At 47.0% G+C, this 20,507-nt stretch overlaps 1 protein-coding gene across 2 annotated transcripts in view; it reads right to left on the bottom strand.

Moving 5' to 3' along the window:
• Nucleotides 1–211: 211 nt before the first annotated feature.
• The window catches only part of sgcd (sarcoglycan, delta (dystrophin-associated glycoprotein)), an 84,442-nt gene continuing 64,146 nt past the window's right edge, over nt 212–20,507 (bottom strand). For both annotated transcript variants that reach the window (XM_086131566.1, XM_086131567.1), the window contains 4 exons: nt 19,663–19,782; nt 8,964–9,036; nt 5,542–5,665; nt 212–2,690 (listed from right to left, as the gene is read on the bottom strand). In XM_086131566.1, coding sequence (XP_085987692.1) covers nt 2,505–2,690; nt 5,542–5,665; nt 8,964–9,036; nt 19,663–19,782 — 503 coding nt within the window. In that variant the 3' untranslated portion in view covers nt 212–2,504. The remainder of the gene's footprint in view (nt 2,691–5,541; nt 5,666–8,963; nt 9,037–19,662; nt 19,783–20,507) is intronic.

Below are 20,507 nucleotides of genomic sequence, written 5' to 3' on the forward strand. Positions count from 1 at the left end.
TCGCAGTTTTTGAACACTTACTTCAAGAGGTCATGGGGGGGTCAATGTACCGTATCAGCGCGAAGCATTAAGCCAGTAAAGGTGCAAAGGTGTCGGGCTCGCGTTTGCGGCACGGCCATGAGATCGTGCCAAAGCGTTTTTTTTTTTTGCGTTTGTTTGAATGACAATCCGCAGGAATGTTTTGGAAAGAAATAAAGACAAGAGTCCAAAATAACAAGTGCGAGCACTCTGAACAATGCCTTTTATTTTGGGCACCATTAAAAAAAAATAAAATAAATTCCAAGTTTGACAAGTTCAGGACCAAAGAAAACAAGCTGATTTCATTTCAAGCGTCGTTTCCCCATCATCTTTTCTTGTCTTTGTGTTTGGGCAGAAAAATGAAAACAAAAGGTCAAAGTAGCACACATTTAACACTCGGCACACTGAAGGTAGGAATGCAAAGACCTTCGAGCACGCGTGCGCACGCACACACAAAGACATGCACACGCACGCACCAGCGCAAAAAACGATTCCGCTCAAAAGGCGTCACACGGACGTGATGATCACATTCCCTCCAACAGTGGCCGATTATTTACTCAAGCGGAGAGGTGATTCTTGGAAAGAAGCTTTTCAACTCACTCGCTCCACTTTTTTTTTGTTGCAAGCAGTCGTCGGCATCCGATGACGAAAAGGGCCGGCCCGCGTTGATTTGATCAACGCGAGTCGGCGCGAGGTCATCGTTTGAGGAAACTTGGCTCGACACCAGGCGTGCAGTTTTGATTTGTCGGACGTGACGAATCGGTCTTTGCATTCAGATGGGAGAAAAAAGGCGGCAAAATGGAGGCCGTGTTGTGTTGACGACGACGACGATGATGATGATGATGTGCTTCTTTTTGCCACGAGTGTAAGGCACAGGTGCACTTCCTCCTCAAACAAAATGTGCAAGAAACAAGAAGGGGGGAGGGGGTGACCGCAGCTGTCGACCACATCGCAGTCCAAACAATCTCCACAAAACGAGCCCCCGGGATGGGGGCACAAAAGGGAAAAAAGCCCTCAAATGGGGACATTTTGGCACGAGAGATGTGGATTTCACAGTCAGGTCAATGACATTTTTTTTTTTTTTTTTTTTTGTCGGAAATGTTGTTCGGAGCCAGCTCGAGTGTCGCCCGTAGCGTTGGAATTCGCCGAAACATTTGGGGGGGCACTCGGGATGACAATTCCTCAGGCTTCCTGCTTTTCTTTTGACTTTGAATTCAAACTATTTATTTCTTCTGCGTCAGGATCGGGAAGATATCGGAGGACTTTGCCGCTTCCAATTTGGAGTGACCCAACGCCGGCCTAAGCGGGGATTTGTAATCCTGCGCGCGGCCGAGCAAATGCATTGGACCGACGTGTCATGCGGATCCTTTCAAAACTTCCGAGCGCGCTTGCTGCGCCAGGACGAAGGGTCAAGAACTGAATTCACCTCGTTCAAATCCAAATTTGAGAGGTATTTGTCTCAGAGAGCGGTTGGCATCATGGAGGGCCTCCAATGCAGACTCTTTCGATCGGAGTGCGCCTTTTGACGATCCGCCATCAGAGGGGGGGGGGGGGAGTGTTGCTTGAATGCAAACTCTTTTGAGTTTTGCGTGCATTTGACCAGTTGCCATTTTGGAACCAAAATGAATGTCGCCAATTCATACTCCTCAGAAACCATCCGGCATCATGAAGTCCTCTCATGTCAAATCTTGGGAAATTTTCAGCCGTCTCTCGAATTCTGAATCCCCCCCCCCCCCCCCCTTTTTTTTTTACAGACACAAAACTCGACCCACTGCACTCGGGAGCATCTGGCGTCATGTGACGCTTTGATGCGGGCTCTTTTGATTTCAAAGCTCTCTCGACGGTCTTCCTTTTGGAGCAAGAATCTTTTTGCGACCGCCGTCTATTTTTTTTGCCTGAGTGCGCATCCAGCATGGTGAAGTGCTTTAAGGCGGATGCTTTCGGTTTCTACCGTTGATCCATGGAAACATTTTTAAATCCGAAACTGTATGGAGAACATGAAAAAGAACATTTGGGGCAGAGCTTTCCATGAGGGTGTCAATTGCCGAGTGGCTCATCTTCCTGTAAATCCTTCAAGTCCACGCCAAAAAAAAACCAAAAACAATTCCAGGGAGAAGATGAGTGACGGGAGAGTGGGCGGGGCTTGGCGATCCACCGAGCGGTTCTGCCGTCGAATCAGCAGCGTCTCTCGCCTTTCATAAAATCGTGTGCATGGCAGTTTTGGGTCACGCCATTTCAAAGCAATTATTCCTCTTCAATATTCCCAAAGGCGTGACTCCGTCCAGATCATTTAAAAAAAAAAAGTCTCAGTTAGAATAGCGGATTGAATTCCCTTACGTAGAAAGTGACGGAATATCACATAATAAATACAGTGCCCCCCCCCCCTCTAATTTAGAAAAATACGGATCAGGGCCTCAAAGATCAGTCCTGTTCCGCCTGAGACGCCGCGAGTCCGACATCTCTCATTAAGGTGGCGCTCGGTAGTCCTAGAGGCAGACGTTGTTGCTGATTTGGCAGGTGGAGCCGGTGCCGGCCTGGGAGAGGAAAAGTCTCCCGTTGGGGCAAACGCAAACCTCGTAGACCGTCTGCCTGGTGCCGGATGCCGAGGCGCCGGCCGACGCCTTCCCCTCAGGTAGGCGCATCAGGCGGATGCGGCGGGCGTCCAGGGAGATCTGGAGGACCAGACGGGGGGGGGGGGGGGGGAGAAGGCCGATGAGCTCCGACGAGCAAGTCAAAAACGGGGAAACTCTGCAGCGAGGCCATTTTGAACGCAAATTCCCCCGTTTTCATACTCAAAATTGAAACGGAATCATAAAGTGCTTTAATGCGGATGATTTCCACATTTCAGCGCTCACTTAACATTCTCGGCTTCATTTTTCCTTAGTTTGGACAGCGACTTCTCAAACAAAGTTTTTTGCCAGACAGAATCGCGCTTCAAGTGGTGCTTTAATGCGGACTCTTTCGATGACAGTGAGCTGGGGACGTTTGACCAAAATGATCAGAAAAGTTTGTTCTTCGAAGTCATTTAAAGCAGGTCACATCTTGCACGTTGTTGCTGTTTATTGCCGAACTTTTTGGGGATAATTTCTGATGACCAAATATGTGTGAGGCATTCGATTTGGAAAATGGCAGCTTGCGTGGACACACGGAGGTACCCCCCCCCCCCAAGAAAGAAAATGAAAATGCTGTCTCTTTTGACACTCAGTTCAAATTTGACCTTGACCACATTGTTATTATTATTATTATTATTATTCTCCCTTTTGAAGCTGTTTTTCTTCTCCAGCGTTTCCTTGGCCAACGTCGCCTTCGCTTCACCGTGAGTGCTTTCCAAGAACAGTCAGCCGCCTCTGGCCACCCCCGCTGACCATTTGCCTTTTATTGGCCTCCACAAAAGATGAGGCTGAATTATTGGACAAGCTCGCTCGCTAAAGACGCCGTTACGCAAACATTTGAAATCAAAAGATTGTACCATTGGAAAGAAGGTGCTTTTCTTCGATTGTAAATCTACAATTCATTTGGAAAAAAAAAAAGGAAGAAGAGTCAAGAATAAATGAACTGCTGTACACTGTGTCGCGTTTGTGATATTTTCAAGCCATTCTGAATGGTGACAAAAATTCGGAAAACTCGTCGCTGCACGCTGGAGATTTTTGTAAGGCCAAAACGGGTGGTGCATAATTTGTAAACTGTCAAAGCCCATTCATGACCAATCGATATATTTCAAAATATCTCTGGCTAAGAACAACAAGAAAAATATTGAAGGCATCCTCAAGAGAAAGCCTTAATGGGGCCTCGGCAAGATGAGTCCCATGTTTGCATCACATCCACTTCTTCCCATTTCGACTCGCTCCAAGCCAACATCGATTGCGGATTCCCGTGAGACTCGCGCCTCGGCCGTGAGAGGAAGAAAAAAAAAAAAAAAAAAAAACGACTCAAGGGTCTGCTCCCGTCGCCCATTAAAAGGCAAAACGCCACCTCGGAGCGGAGCCGAGTGACCCCCCCCCCCCCCGACCCCCCGAAATGTCGCGCGACCTCCTCTCCTGACAAACGGTCTTCCGCGAGAGAAGGAGTGAGGCGCAGGTCGCCGCGCGGGGTTGCGAGCCAATCACTGAATGGCGGAAGGTCGTCATTCTGACAAAAGGCTTCGTGCAAAAGTGCCGCTAAAAGGGAGTCGCGCGATGCCACCGCCGCGCATGCCTTCGGATGCACTCCCGGGAGAAACGATCCCATTTCGTACAAGGTAATGGCGGCGGAAGGTGTTTTGTAATAAATGCTAGTGCATACAAATGGAGAGAGAGAGCAAGCCGGTAAACAACAACTCTGTTGCTCAAATGCTGCCCGCCACGATTTTCATTCACAATTAAAATCAGTCCAAAGCAAAAAGCGTCGGGACGGGCCGTCGACGTCGTCGCGAGCGTAGCGGTGGCCTTTGAAGTGACGCGCTAACGACAAACATCGTGTGGTCTCACGGCGTTGTGCCCTGCGACCGGTCCGGGGTTCAAGCATGCCCTGCGATTGACAGACGACCAGTCGAGGTTAGACGCGGCTTCTCTTGCCAAACTCAGCCGTGCGCTGCGATTGACTGGAGACCAGTCAAGGGTCCTGCCCCCCCCCTCACCCCCAAAAAAGACAAATGATTCCATTTCTTAATTTCCTTTTGTCCCTAATGTGTTGCTGTTGAAAAATGTGCTCATGAAATAGGACGTGTTACGCAATCGGCATTATTTTTTTTTAAGTGATTAATCACGAGTCCCAATCTTCCTTCCTCTTGCCTGACGTCCTCCCTCCGTCCTCTTTCTGTCTCTAACTCGGCGCTTCATGTACATTTTTCCCGCTCACTCATCTTCCACGCCGATCCGTTCCGCACATCAGCTGACGCTGATAAAAGGATTTCCCTGGCTGGCTCTGCGGCAGTGGCGTGGTGTCAGATCTGTTTCACATCAGCCGAGGAGGATTAATGCAGGGGGGGGGAGGGGGGCAAAAAAAAAAAAAAGTCTTTTCAAAAGTTAGTTGTACACATTAAGACCTGCTGCTGCTGATATGAACAAAGGGGAGGGAGGTGACCTTGACTTCACTCTGCTCGTTCCAATCAGACGTACGGACTAAATACTGACTGGTGCGCACGTTTTTCAGGTAAAAGCTGCTATGCTGCCCCCTACTGAACTGACAAAAAGTCGATCATACACAATCGGACATATTGCTCGGGACTAAGGTGGCAAAACGGTTTTAGTATGCTGGCGCCAGATTGTTTTTGAGAAAAGCTGATTGAGACAGACAATGTCACCCTACTGACAGACATATATTCTTTATCCTCTGCAAAACCCCGCGAATACTCTTGCAGTTTCCCCGAGTCCTTGACGCGACGGGTCGCTGGCATTCGCTTTCATTTCAACGGAGAAAGACGGCAATGAGACAAATACCACGGATGTATTTACATACTTGGCCGATAAAACCAATTCGGCTGCTCGCGGTACGTCTGCCTAATAATAGTTTGGCAAAAAATATGTTCAGAACAGCGTGTGGCACCTCTCCGTCTTTGGACTCCAGTCGCAGCTCGTTCCTACAGATGGCTTGGATGTCGCCGGCCTCGGCCAGGATCTGGATGCCTTTGGGGGCCTCCATGAGCAGGGAGCGGGTGGGTGATTCCAGCCTGGAGAACAAAACCCAATCACGTCAGGTCAGTCATCGCTCTGTCTTGTTTGGATTGAAAAGACAAAAGTCCACAGACTTTAGATACCAGCAGAAAACCAATTTAGCGAAGCCCCCCCCCCCCCCCCCCGAACGTAATCCGTGACCTGAGGATGAGAAGGCGCTTTTTGAAACCTTCACACCATCCAGCAAGGCAGCCGCACAACTTACAGGAATGCGTTAGCTGATCGGAGGACCCGAAATTTCCACAGTCTTGACATTGCGCCGTACCCCCCCATGCCTGATGTATCAATGCGGCCCCAGAAAAACCGACCCCGATCAACAGCATTCGTACTTTGACGGCTGTTTGAGCAGAGATCCATCCTCTTTCTTCTTCGGTTACTCTACCTCCCCTTCTTTCACCTTTAACATTTTGCAGAGAACTTGTTAACTCACGGGGGGGGCCACGTTTTGTTCCGCGAGTTCCTTTGTCCGCTCGGCCCTCGCTCACAAAAGCCAAACGAAAGCAATCAGTCGCACGACAGGGCGTCCCAGATTGCCATTTAACCTGCGATTTGCTCCTGCGCTTATATATTTATACGCTCAAAGTGTTACCAGCGCTGGCGTCGGCCTCGGCGGAGGACGCCACCAAGGACGGAGGCTATAAGAACAAGCAAGAGAAGGAGGCGGCAAATTCTGATTATGTCAGAGGCGTCCAATCATTTCCGTTGCTTCTTTAGCCGCGTCCCTCTCAGGGTGCCGCATGAGCGTGCGGCATCAAAGGTTATTAACCTTTGATTCGAGTTGCAGATACAAAGTGTTGAAAGGATGATGAAAGCTTATCAATCGCTGAGGGGAAATGAGAGTGAAACGGCGAGAAAGCAAGGGGAACGTTTTTCATGTACAAAGGAGCACGGTCGCGAATACGTTACTCACAAAAGCTAGCAAGAATAAATGCCAGCGTCAAAGTTGACATTCGTTTTGACCGCGCAAGGGCTGTTCAATGTTTAAGTACATTTTGGACAACTTGCTGTTCCCTAACAAGGGGCTGTTCAATGTTTAAGTACATTTTGGACAACTTGCTGTTCCCTAACAAGGGGCTGAATGGCAAAAGTCACAACAGGTGTTTGGGCCACGAATCGGCCGATAGATGAGAACAGGACCTGCGAGGTGCATATTTCTGGACGTTTGATCCGAAACTCGTCGGTATTCACGGCGGCAGCTTACGCTTTTTGTTGTTTTCTCTTTGGCGTGGGCTAGCGTGAATGCTAATAGATGACGTTGACGTGAGTGCGGGGCTGACAGGAAGAGCACGGTTGCATCACACAGTGAGAGAAAGAGAGTGAGGAAAAGGAATTCAACTAAAAATCAAACGAGCGCGCGTGTGTTTAATTCATCATCAGAATTAACGTGACTTAGATTAAGATATCCTTTATTTGTCCCGCAATGGGGAAATTACAAATGAGGGCAGAGGTTACGTGATGAGATTTTAATTTAGACAGCGGCGCAGAATGCTAATTAGTTTGCGTGTTTCATTAAAATCCATGAACAAAACGTCTTCGGGGAAGGCCTTTATTTGTAATCAACAATGTTCGCACGATATTAACGCAGGTCCAAATAAAAATGACCACGATGAAGAAAAGTGGAGTCAGGGAAATAATTAAGGCAGACTAGGCGGAAGTGAGAAGTGACAGCATATGCTAACGGGTTCTGGGACTACTTAGCTACACGCGGCACAAGGTGGTTGGAATGTGTGTGGAGTGTAACGAAATCGCAAAATTTGTCCGGACGTGGGTAAACGGTGCACCAAAATGATGCCGGGTTTTGATTTGGGGCTGCTTTGCTCCTCCCGGCACGGGGTGTCTTGAATCTATGTCAGGTATGATGAAAACGGATTGGGTTCGTTCCACTTTAGAGCTTGCACCGTGTTGTAATCGTTCTGTAAAAGTGCACTCGACGACTTTGAAAGCTCCGCCGGAGTTTCCACTTTGAGCGTCCTTATGTTTTGTGGAGGGCTGCGGACGATAAATCGCCTGTCCATACGGCCGGACGCCAGGGACGATCATCATCACGGGTTGGATGGAGTAATGTTCCCTTTGCCTCCCCAGCAGTGAGACTCCATCAAAATCCCTGCGACGCCAAACAAAACGGAATACAAAAAAACAACAACCCCTTCCTCTCTTCTTTTGTTTTACTAGCTTCTTAGCCGCCGCCCCGCTTGTCACTTTGCACCTTATTGCCTCATAAATATCGCCTTTTATCTTTAGCTGAAGATTGGCATCCATCAGCCATTTTTCCTTTGGCACAAAGTCGTCGGCGTGATGCAAGGACACATGGCGACATTTACGTTTGCATTTGCATTTACATGACTGAAAGCGGACCGGCGATTGTTCAAATGTCTCCTATCGTTCACGTTGACTTTCATCCGCTCGCGTGTGATTGGAGTCGGTCCCGGTTGACTTTTGATGAGAGAAGCGGCGTTCCTTTGAGACGAGCGGGCATTTGCGCTCGTTTACCTACTTATGGACCTAATGAACCATCCGTCTACTTCGCCCCTGATGAGGCGGCTTTGCAACCTTCCCTATAACAGTGCGAAATCACATTCAATAAGATCTTCGTCATCAAAAGTTCCTCTCACGCTGGCGTTTCTTGGATGGCAAGAAAGCAACAAAAACGAAAAACCCTCCCGACTTTCATCTTTTGCCTCCTACACTGGCGCGCCAATCCTTTCCGCGCCCGGCGCCGTTCTTCATGTTCCAGCTCGTTTCCCGCCCGCCTGCTTTTCAAATTCACATCAAAAGCCTGACACGGATTGAAGCGCACCTTTTGTGATACAAAGTAGAAGCCACCCAAACAAGATGAGCCCGCCGCACACGAGTTGCCTTTAGGAAAGAAAAGAAAGTGCTCCAAAAACTTTGATCCGAGCTTTCCGACAGGGCGCCGTTAACTTCTGGCAAGAGAAAGCGGTGATACCCTGGATTGGTTTCCGGTCAACTGCAGGCCACAGCTGACTTTTCATACACTGTGCACAATTTTGAATCTTCAATAGTAGCAGCGGACTTTTGGCGTGATTAGCGGGCCACGTCCTGTCCTCCTACGAACTTTCTTAAGGACCGCGAGCAACTATCCTCAGATGCGCGACAGACAGCGGCCTACGCATCGCGTGCCGGCCCGTTCGCAAACGTGCGACGCGCCTGCCGCCGCTCATTAAAGCGGACGTGCTCCATCTCACCTCAGGCGCGATCTCGCCGCATCGTCGACTGACGTTTGTGGGAATAAATAAGTGAGAAGTGGGACGTTTTCTTCCCACAATAACTCACCGCAGCTCCTTGAAGGGCTCGGCCCGGACGTGCGGCGTCTCCACCGACTTGCTGAACACGGCTCCCTGGGCGCCTGGCACAAAAGGAACAAAATTGTCATTTATTATTAATTCACCGGATCCCAAACACAAAAAACAGTCCAGCCAGTCATCACGTGCTGTTAGCATTAGCATTTTAGCACCGCAAGTTAGTGAGTGAATTTTGTAAGTCTTCGGGTAATCTTTTTTTTTTTCCTCCCGCGTGTCGTTGATGAAGATCATTTTTTTTCAACAATGTTCTTCTCCACCGCTTGCCTGCCTTGCACATGTACCGATTTGCTCTACTCGAAAAGTTGATAAAAATGGAAAGCTAACCGAGATATCAACAAATCGATTAATTCATTCAATGCCGGCCATTTGAAACCCTCCGACGTGAAAAAAAAAACAAACAAACGCCATAGACGTCAAAATATCACACGATAGCACACACCCACTCTCGCCGCTCACAAAGTTGCTCAAATGCAAGCGCTAATTGTTTCATAAACAATGCGAAGTAAGTGGCTCGGCGGTTTCATCTGTTTTATTTTATTTTTTAACTTTCCGCCTGACTTCTTGTCGGCTTCCTAATCGCCCACTCGCTCCACTTGCAAAGGTGATCAAAACGCAGAAATAATATCAACAACAGTGCGGGGTATGATAGTAATCAAACAGGTTCAACATTTCACACGTTCAAGTCTTTCGGGTCGCTTAAGCTGTGTTGAGAATAAGGGAAAAAAATAAAATAAAAATCAAACATCCGCGTAACAGCTTTTATGTCACCCCGCTCAACCTGTCAACCAAAAGTAGTGCTTTGTATTCAAAGTGGCACTTTTTTTTCCCCGAGACGCAATAAAAGCATCCCTTCTGCTTTGCGTTCCAACAGATGGTTACGGGGCTGGTGAAACGTTCTCACCGCGCGCACGCGCACGCGCGCTAACGATCATTTTTGTCACTTGCAAAGGACTTTCATCAGCGCGGCAATTCGCGTAAAAAGGCAACAAGTGTTGCATTTTTCGTAATGCGGATATTAAGCGCGCACGCGAGCGTGAAGAAACAGACGGTGGCGGCCGGCGGAAAAAAGAAAGGCACTTGTTAAGGCGGCGCTCACATTTTAAGTGCCATTGTTGTTTTGCGAGGGAGCAAAATGAACAAAAAGCTCGCTTTTGCTTCTGGATTTGACATTTTGATGGCGGTATTGTGTTCACACTTGCGTTCAAGATGAAGTGACAATTTCTATAGCGGGTGTCATCTTCAGGGTTATAATAGTTTGGTAATTCTCCATTACAGGTAGTTTCGTTGCGAATTTTTATAAAAAAATTAAGTGTGATGTAATTAGTGTATAAAGCAGGTTTGTTTTGATGAGATCTTTTAATGCTTTATTTTATTGTAGTTTTTATTATTTTTAGTATTCGTTTTTTATTGTATGTCACTGCTAAGTATTATGTAATAATGTAAAGTTAACCCCCCCCCCCCCCCTCAAAATATCATCTTGTCAGCATTAGCGCTGAGCTCCGACGTTGATGGCGGGTGTTTGCGCACATTTATTATCAGGCATTATTGCACGTTAACGGCGTCTAAATGTTTGGCCAGCGCTGCTTTTTAAAATTCGATCCTGCCGCATTGCCTGCTATTTTCCCCGTCGACAAAATTCCGCAGCCCATGAAGCAATTTCTTGATGACACGGTCGTGGCCGCGCGTTCGCCGGTAAGGTGAGGAGGACGAATGAGGCTATTAAATATGAATGCATACGGGGGGTGGGCGGCGGGGGGGGGGGGGGGGGGGTGCGCGTGTGTTCATAGGGCAGCCAAACATCATCATTTGTGGCCCGAAGTAGCTCAGCAATGATGAAACACAATGTTGTGAAAAAGAAAAAAACCCGACAGGAATAATTCCAGCGATTGCCGATGCAACGGTTCTGCATGTAACAATAACCTCATTTGTACTCGCTGTAAACAATCACAGTGCAGCCTCTGACTAAACTATCAATTTCATATAGTACATACTCCAAAAAGACCTCATGGGTTTTTTCTTGTTTTTTTTTTTTTTAAGAGGAAATTGTACTCTACGTCGCGGCGACTGGATTTTGGCAATAAATGATGTCAAACTCAGTGCTTCCGTTAATATCAGTATGTGATGAAAACAACAACAAAATAGCCCAAGGCTAATGTGACAAGGCTAACACCTAAGCTAAGTATCCTCACTTCCATGATGGCAAATCAACGGCATTCATCGCAATTAGCATTATTGCTAAAGTAGGTCAAGCAATGGCTAACGATGCGACACTGACCAAAGGAAGCGCAAGAGGACAGTGAGTTCATGCTAGCTGCTAATGCTAACCGGAAAGTCGAGCAAGCCCTTTGATTGCTTGGAATTGATCAGCTTTTGTGGAATTGGTGAGGACATAAAGTGCCGACCGCTCAAGCAAGCACAAGGCGGCTCAGTCTTTGGCTAGCGGACGTCAAGGCTGGCGACAAATGTTTTGTCATGTTTTGAATTACTCTTCAGATTCATCCCCACTCAATTCTGGCGGTGGTAAATCAACTTCTACTTTGATGGAAGCTCTGTATTGACTCTTTGCACTCATCCCGGAGTTTGCTCGCGCTGCTTTGCGTGCGCCACACTTTTGAATAGTCTTATCAGTTTTAGTATTGCAGTCAGCCCCTGGAGGTGAGGCCTCGAGACCTTTGCTAATAAATACTCAACACACTCAGCCACTTTGGGGCCTTAACGTGCTTGGAAATATCACCAATTTTTTTCAGCATTGTGAAATACTTGAAAATACTCACTCGCTCGCTCTCATTCTCATGGAAATAATAAAAGAAAAAAAATCCAAGAGTGCAGATAAAAATAAAATAAAAGCACATCTAAAAAAAAACAAAAAACTATGCATTGCCAATGAATCACAAGTCCAGATGGCTGAATTCAGGAAGTGGATCTATTTTGCTCATAGATTGACAACCTGACCAACCATCTGTTCCCCCCAAAAATGTTCCAGTGGAAGACGTTTCTCGCACCATTAAGATCACATCTAGCCACCTCAAAGCTCCATCGCCCTGATTTCTTCATTCCGTCATCAGCGTCGTCCACATTTGAGAGATGAAATATTGCAATCTGCTTGGGAACGGCATCTCTGTGCTTCTCTGCCCCCCCCCCACCCCCCTTGTGGCTTCTCTTAACGGGTTGCCGCCATTAGCCAGAAGAAGTCGGGTCCCGCATGCCAAATTCTATTCCGGCGCCCCTCGAGCTGAAAAAGCTGCAGGTAGCCCAACGGAGGGGAAATTGGCGGCATCCATCTGGCCCTCGGCTCTACCCGCTTCCAATTACCATAGAGGGGAAAGGAAAAAAAAAATTGACATCAATCTGTGACAGGAGCCACAGCATGGAAGGACGTATGGTCCCCCAATGTTCTCTCTACTCCTCACTCAGCACTTTTTGCAAAAAGTGCAATGGTGACTCTCTCTCTCTCTCTCTCTCTCTCTCTATATATATATAAGATAAGATAAGCTAAGATATCCTTTATTTGTCCCACACTGGGGAAATTTACAGCCTCCAGCAGCAAGAATGTAGGTAGAAAGAAGAAAGAAGAAAAAAACAACAAACACCGTTCAATTAAGTGCAATATAAATACAAAATGGATAAATCGCAGTGCTATTTAATAATAATAATAATAATAATAGATTTTATTTACAAGCGCCTTTCAAGACACCCAAGGACACTTCACAATAACAAAAAACACAAAACAATACAGGTTGAGCAGCGGCAGCCAAAACGCGCCAGCGTTCACTCAAGCCGAAAGTCAGAAAGAAACAAGGGAGGGAGAGGGGGAGAAAAAACCCCCCACGCCCGAACTACCCTCATTTGAGGATAATTTGAGTGAGGCAAAAAACTCCTGCACAAGCATATGACAGTTACAACAGGTCACAAGACATAAACAATGAAGACGGTGAAACAAGGGAATGTATGAGGGAGGGGGTGATGGTGGGGGACTAGCTTCCGTGCGTACTTTCATCAGGGGAAGGTCGAGATAGCAGATGTTGTTTTGGTAGCAGGCTCATTTACAATTGTCTTTCACATCATTTAATTATTATTATTATTATTATTGTTGTTATTTTTTATTATATATATATATATATATATATATATATAAAAATATAAAGTATCAAGTACAACTTTATTGTCAAATAAAAGCACAGATGAAATTTCCTCCCTCTTAAACAGACAACAGACAACAAGAGGAGCTGCTGCGGGTGCCAAATATATATATATATATATATATATATATATATATATATATATATATACATACCACAGTGTCCGTCAGGTTTTAGATATAATTATCAGACCTGAGCACTTTTGATTGAAATCTCCTCATGCCATTAGCAATTGTGAGCAAAAGAAAAGCGCGAAAAAAAATAAAAAATGGAGGAAAGTAATTCGGGCAGTGGCGCAGATACTGAAGAGTGCATTGTGTATTTAAACGGTCGGCTCGATCAACTCTTTGACTGAGTCATCGATGATTATTTGGGCAATAGTCATTCGTTTCGGTGTAAGCAAAGCGTTTTTTGATTTCAGATGACGCTCAAAAGCTTATTTCATCCATGAATGAGTTACCTTACAACGCAGTTCTTTGGAATTTATTTTCATACGGCACTTGTGTCGATCTCATTAATGACTACGGTCGTGTAAACACTGCCAGGAAAAAATTCATTTGCTCGGAGTCAGAAATACAACGACATTTGCTGGTGCGGTCATATTGTGAGCGCAGACACAAATGAGGGCCAAGTCGTACATCTGGCGACAATCCGATGGCGCAGAGGTAAGCCGAGTTTGCATTAATAAGGTAAAATGCGCAGCAAACAAGCGTCGCCGAGGGAAAGCCTTCCTCAAACTTGATGCAGATGCTCTGCTGCGTATTGGATGTTGAATGTGTTCTTTTTTTTTTTTTTTTTTTTGGAGTCTCAAAAGGACATCCTTGGAGTGAACAAGCACAAAGGTAAAACAATTCATATAAAACCTTACATGGAGGTTATGTGAAGCCAAATTCTGTCTCTGTGATTTTAAACGTGAAGCGACAATAAATCTGTCCTGTGGACCTGACACACCAGAACCCCCCCCCCCCCCCCCCCACCCCCCACAGAAAATCGACTTCAAACATCCGATGGCTGGGATACATCTCAACGGGGTGCGCTTGAGCATCCACACCATGGCTTTTCTTCTTTTTTTTCCCCCTCCCTATGTGACGTGTGCACTCACAGCTGACAACGGGGCGCTCTAAAGCGGCCCTGAACAGGGTCTTTCACCTAAGTGGCAGTTTTTCAGGAACCGACAAAAACCCACGCAAGGGATGTCCCAACTGATATTCGAACCGGGATCTCCTGATTGCGAGGCAGACGTGCCAACCCCGACCGTGCTGCCCCATTTTTCGAATGGTGAAGGACATTTGGCGCCTCTAAGTCCTCCCGGGATCCGCCCGGTGACCTCGCTCGTGCTCCCTTTTCTTCCCCGGACGCACGCGGACGACTTTGAAAGTCACTTTGGAGATCCATCAGTGAGGACGCGCACGGCGTCACCGCTGTCACTTGATGATGCCGCCGCGCCGGATGCTATAATGACATTAGCGCTAAGTGCGCTCGCCCCCCCCCCCCCCCCTGTTGACGGACGCTTCATCATGTTTTGACGGAGGGAGAGGGATTAGAACGTTGCAGCTTGCTCGGGGCTGTCGATGACGGCTTCTCCAAAAGGAGAGTCCGCGAGCCGTAGCTTGCGGGTTCCCCGAGGTCATTTACAACAGATGATGTCGGATCTTATTTGCGCAACTGCTGCCGCGCTAATAAAATATAGACACTAAATTATCCAATTATGCAATTATTCCGGCCGGTATTAGCTCTGGCCCAGTTAAACCTCTGACACGAATGTGATGCATCGTAACATAAATCTAGAGGACTAACAATAACAGATCAATAGTCACCTGATTTTTTTTTTCCATTTGTTGTTTTTTTTTGTTGTTTTTTTTAGACGAGAATGTATTTCTTGGTGCCAAGGAACTACGGTGAAGTGAGTGGAGGAGCTTCATTTCGTCAAGCCACAGCAAGTTGCGGCCATCTTGGGGCATGTGCATGTAATTCTAAAGCTTCAATTAAGATATCTTCATTCTCATAAATATGATTTTGTGATCGTAGCTGAGATTTATTTTTTCCTCTCCCCCCCCAAAAAAAAAAGGAAAAAAAGGCAATTTTTTTTTTTTTTGATGACTGTGGCATTTCGGGGTGCGCATGGAAGTTATTGTACCTTCAAATGGTCTTCGGCTTATTAGGACTCCTTGCAAAAGAATCTTGAAGGGGTTCCGGGACCATAAAAAAGACATCAGCGTCTCCTCATTTGTCAGGCCATTCGCACACGCCCCAAGCGCGGTTCGGGCGCGCGGCTCGGCCTGACCCACCGCTGCGCTTACAATCTAACCGGGCTTTGTGACCGCCGGCGTCGAGATTTATGTCAGCCGTGAAAGGAGGAAGGCAGCGGTGTCCTCGAACCCCGCGGCCAGCCGCGCGTTCAGGCGCACGCCGGCCTTTCTTACCAAACAGAACACGGACCGATTCCTTTCTTCGGAAATAGGGTATCCCACTTTGATCAAAATGACTTAATTCCGATAAAGAGACAGCGGGTGTAAATCGATTGCGCTTACCATTGTGAGTGTGAGAGCACAAAAGAGGCTGTATCACAGATTTCGGTCATGTTAGCGGTTTCCTACAAATACAATGAAAGTGGAGTGTAAAACACAAAAAAAGGGCTTTTACAGAAAAAAAAAACTCAATACTGTTGGTAGTTTCCTGGAGCTTAAACGTACAAAACGCAGAAGCACATCCGAGCCTTTTTTTTTTTTTTTAATGCTTGAATTCAGTAGACATTGTGCTGCTCCTTCTGCTGTGTGTGACTTGGCCACACGGGGGCAGTATATGGGCAGATATATGGATGTACATGGAGCCTGTCAAAACTCCTCAGTAAAACAGCGTGTTATTCGATTTCAAATAGGATATTCTAGTCAAGTACAAAAAATAAAAAATAAAATAAAAAAATAGCACTCCACTTTTGATGGAAAACGTATGCAATCGTCATTTCTGCTCCACGTGCGTGCATAAAGGCTAACCTACGGGCCCAAACAAAACGAAACACACAGCAAGCACGTTGGCGGCGGCGGGCACTTTTTACGGATGTGTTTGGCCAGCAGGAATCCGTTTCACATTGGCCACACGTTCCAGATAACGGCGAGAAAGGCGGACGTCTGCCTCCGCGCGGTAACTCGGCCCGTCTTTTATCGTCTCATTACAGCTTAACGGCGTCCACTCCGGAGGAGGGACGGCGGCGAATAAAATGCGGCGGAGGCTTTGACGGATGGCAAATATTAAAGCGAAGACACCTCGTCTCTGTGAACTTATGACATGATCGCGCCGTTTCACGCTTTAACGGCGAAAGCCAAGCAAAGGAGGCGTCGCGCTACAAAAGAGCAAAAACATGGACATAATTGATAGCGGCCTTTAAAATGGACTCTCGAAACCACAAGATGGTGGAAAAGATCCCCTTTTTGTCTCAATGAAACTTCTCAACTCACGTCAACATTGTTCCTTGGTGCCAAGATGCTGCAAGGTGGCAGAAAAGCACTACTTTTGTCTCGTTAAACTCCTCAACTCACTTTGACATGGTTTCCTGGCGCCAATGAGCATGCTCAACTCCTTTCAACGGAGTTGCTTGGAATCAAGTCGCCACAAGATGGCGGCAAAGTGCAACTTTGCATGCACTTTCATTCTTCAACTTACTTCCACATAGTTCCTTCAAACCAAGATGCCACACCCAAAAAACAAAAAACAAATCTTAACCATTTGGTAGAGGCTTGTATATTTAACAAAAAAAAAAAAACGGAAAACTTTGTGACTCTTTTCAGTTATTTTTTTTGTTTGTTTCTCATTCTGATCTCCCTGTAGCTAAATATGGCTGCCTGGTTAGACATTCCGCATAGCACAAAATTGGTCGAGGCATTCGCCAAACAAGTCGCTGTGACCACACGATCAGTAGAAGGGGTGGAAAAATAAAATAAAAGAAAGAAAGAAAGAAATCACGGCCTCATCATCCGCTTTCCGTTCCGCGCTGCCTCCGTTTGCCCTGCGGCGGCGGAACGGGGAGGCGATGGGCTGATCACACGAGCGCATCCTGAGCTGATAATGCGCTCCTCCTGACCGTCTGCCAGGCGCTGAGCGCGACACGCTGAGTCAATGGGACATAAACGGAGGCAAATCAAAGGAGGCTAATTGTAATTGCCGTGGAAAAGACGAGCGGAGCGATTGGGATGGCGCCAGAGTTTTGCGGGTTTATTTTTTATTTTTGCCACATTTTACGTCACTCATCTGTCTACGACGGTGGTTCTCAACCCGGGTTCGATGGAACCCGGGGGGTTCGGTGAATCGCTCTCAGGGGTTTCGACGGAGCCTCTGCGACTCAGCCTGTCAATTCGTTTTGACGCATGCGCTTGGCCATCGCTGGCTGCAGATGATCACATGACATTGCTTGTCCAATCAGTGCTGCGGGAAATTTAGTTGACTCTTTTCTGTGTCTAATAAAAGTTTATTTTTTTATTTTATTTTTTTTAATGTCTTGAATTTGTAAAAAAAAAAAAAAAAAAAACAACCCCAACAAAAGCAACCGTGAAGCCAAGCTCTTGGAAAGTGCGCAGCGGAACACTCCTGGATGGTTGAATCGCCATCTTGAGTCGAGTGAATCCAAGGCCTTTGACAGTCCCTCGAATTGGTTGCGGTCACAAGGCGAAGACCGAGGCAGCGACAAGCGCTTTAAGCAAGCCGTCCGTTCTCTCAGATCGCTCGGGAAGTAACCCCATTTGTCAGGTAAATAAAACCCCTTCAGTCTCAGCATCAAGGTGACTCCAAAGCGCCCCCCGCCCCCACCCACTCCTCCCTCCTCGTCAGTGAGCCACTCCGCTCCGCTTCTCTGCAGGAGTTTCCTTTTGAACGCATCCGCTCGCTGCTGATCTCCGAGCGGGGGGGGGGGGGGGGGGGGGGGGGACGCGCGTCGCATGAGTGAGCAGCGCTTACTTTGGAAGCGAGAGCCGATTCAGAGGTGGCCGGCGCTACTCCGGGGAGAAGTCGCCGCGACGCAGGGAAGCGGCGCCACTAAATGTTTCAGGTTTGGACTTAACTACAACTGCTCCTGAAAGCTTGCGAGTCCGCAGGGTTTTTGCCGAGTGTTTCTTTCAAGTGCTGCAGTTCAACGTGGTACCTGGAAATCCCCCAAACTCCAGTGGCACCTTCAGCAATTTCCAAAGCTTTCCACGAAATCCTAGCATAGCCTGAAAAACGCAAATTGTGTGTATTGTGGAAAAAAAAAAAAAAAAAAAAAAGGATGTATTTTCTGAATCATGTACTGTATCTGATTTTTTTTGTTTTTGTTTTTCCAAGCGATTTATAACCGTTAAAAAAAAAACATGTCGTTAGCCTCGACTGACTCCGGTAACCTCAGCAAGACTTTGCCAGCTGGCGCTGGCAATCTATTTTTTTGATTTAAAGCTCTATGCGTCGTCAATGTACCTTATTTACACCTTATTTCATGGTCTATGACAGAGATTTCGAGACTGCGGTTGATCGCCCTTCAGGGGGGGCGCGAAATTGAAAATAATGGCGGTCTGGTAGGCAGCACGGTGCCTAAGTGGTAAGCACGCCTGCCTTATATCCCATCACATTCCCAAAACAAGCTTCTCAGCAGGGCTCGAAATTGTCTGAAGAGGTGGATGGAAGTGTGAATCCAACTTCTCTCATCAAAAAAAATTCATCAATTGCTTATTTTTATTTGAATATACAAATAGTGGAAGTAGTATGAAATCACACAAACTAGTAAATGTTTTTGTGATCTGATATTTCAGAAAACGTCCCTTTAAACTCTTTTGTATTTTCCAGATTGAAATGTCATCGTTTTCAGATCACCGATGTCATCGGATGAAATCACCGATTTCAGCAAGGCTAAAACAAGAGCGCGACACGGACGGGTTCGCAAGACACCTGGGAACCGTTTTAGGTTATTTTTTTTAAAAAAAAGCATAAGTCTCCTGGAGCAAAAAGCGCAGCACGGACGCCTTCTACCGAGATTTAAAAGTGGAACAATGCAACGTCCGTCCAATTATCCGTGCCTCCATCTCCTCCTCGACATCTGCGGCTCGGCTGCACTTTCCAGTAGGCTGACGCTAAGCAAATCTGACTGCAAAGGTTGTTAAGTGCATGTAGATGAGCAGCCGGAGTAATCGCTCCCATCTGCAAAAGCGAGGAGCAAATTGTCTCGGGCGACGCCTCCAAGGAGATTCCTTCACATATTTTTTTTCTTTTTCAAAATACATTTCGACTCCAATATGAGCGCAGTACGCCGGTGAAAGGCTCGCCGTGACTGATGGGCATATTTAAGCAAAGGATTCCGTGCGCGGGCGGGGCCGTTCACGACGTGCGCTTCCAGTTTAGCGGACTTAATCCACCACCGTCATCCATATGACACAAAAAAAAGCAATTTGTAACAACTGTGCCACCGACAATATTGATCCAATAACATGACGAAATGTAAACGTGTTAACGTGTTGCCTGTTATCAATTTTGCTCAGACCAATCAATCAAAAGATGCAATAACGGAGCACTCACCCATCACCCTCAGCCTCTCGGCGCCCACCACCACCTCCTGCTCATCGGCCGAGAAGAGGAGTTTGCCGGATGTGGATTTGACCTCGAACATTTTGCCTTGCGCTTTGAACCCGCTGGATCCTAAGCCCAATAAACACAGAAGAAGATGCTTAATATATATTTTTTTCCTGCATTGTCATGCACTGTCCTTATGCTGCGCTAGCTTGACTTGCTCGTAACGCAATCACCTGAAAAAGAAAATAAATTTCCCCCGATTGAAAGGAAACGAAATTGAAAATGACTACCCAGTGAGTGCAGTGCTGGCGTTCCCTTGCGAGTGTTCTGTAACAGGACACACGGAAAAGTCTCAAGGACCCTTGCCCAACAGCAAGTCGGCCATTTTGATTCGAAGCAGCCCTTTTGGGTGAACTCAAGCGTCCGTACATTTCTAAGGATCCCCAACTTCAACAGAGCGCCCGAGCTGCTCAAGTACCGAAAGAAACGGAATGAAAGCTTTGTTTCGAAGTCGCGAGATGAGCCCCCGAAACAAAGTGCTGCGCCAAAGTAGTCGAAAACGGCGGCTGATTGACACTCGCAATGGATTCTGTCGCTCTCCATTTGGAAACGGGGGAGGCGTGCTGTTCGCATCCCTTTCAGACAGCGTTCCCGTGTCAGGGCCAAAGACACTCGCGTGCCTTGTTTACTCAGACTGATTTGTAGACGTCGCTAGTCTGCCAGGCTCTGTTAACGCAAGAGTGCAACGTCGCGGCAGAGTTACGGCGGGCGTGGATTGCGGGAACCTGGCGGCACATCAAAGGAGCGGCGCAGTATAGCACGAAGGATTAAGTGACACGCCGAGTTGTACG

Source organism: Hippocampus guttulatus, chromosome 15 (genome assembly GCF_054856545.1).
Source record: "Hippocampus guttulatus isolate MCC_2025c chromosome 15, RoL_Hgut_1.0, whole genome shotgun sequence".
Taxonomy (NCBI): domain Eukaryota; kingdom Metazoa; phylum Chordata; class Actinopteri; order Syngnathiformes; family Syngnathidae; genus Hippocampus; species Hippocampus guttulatus.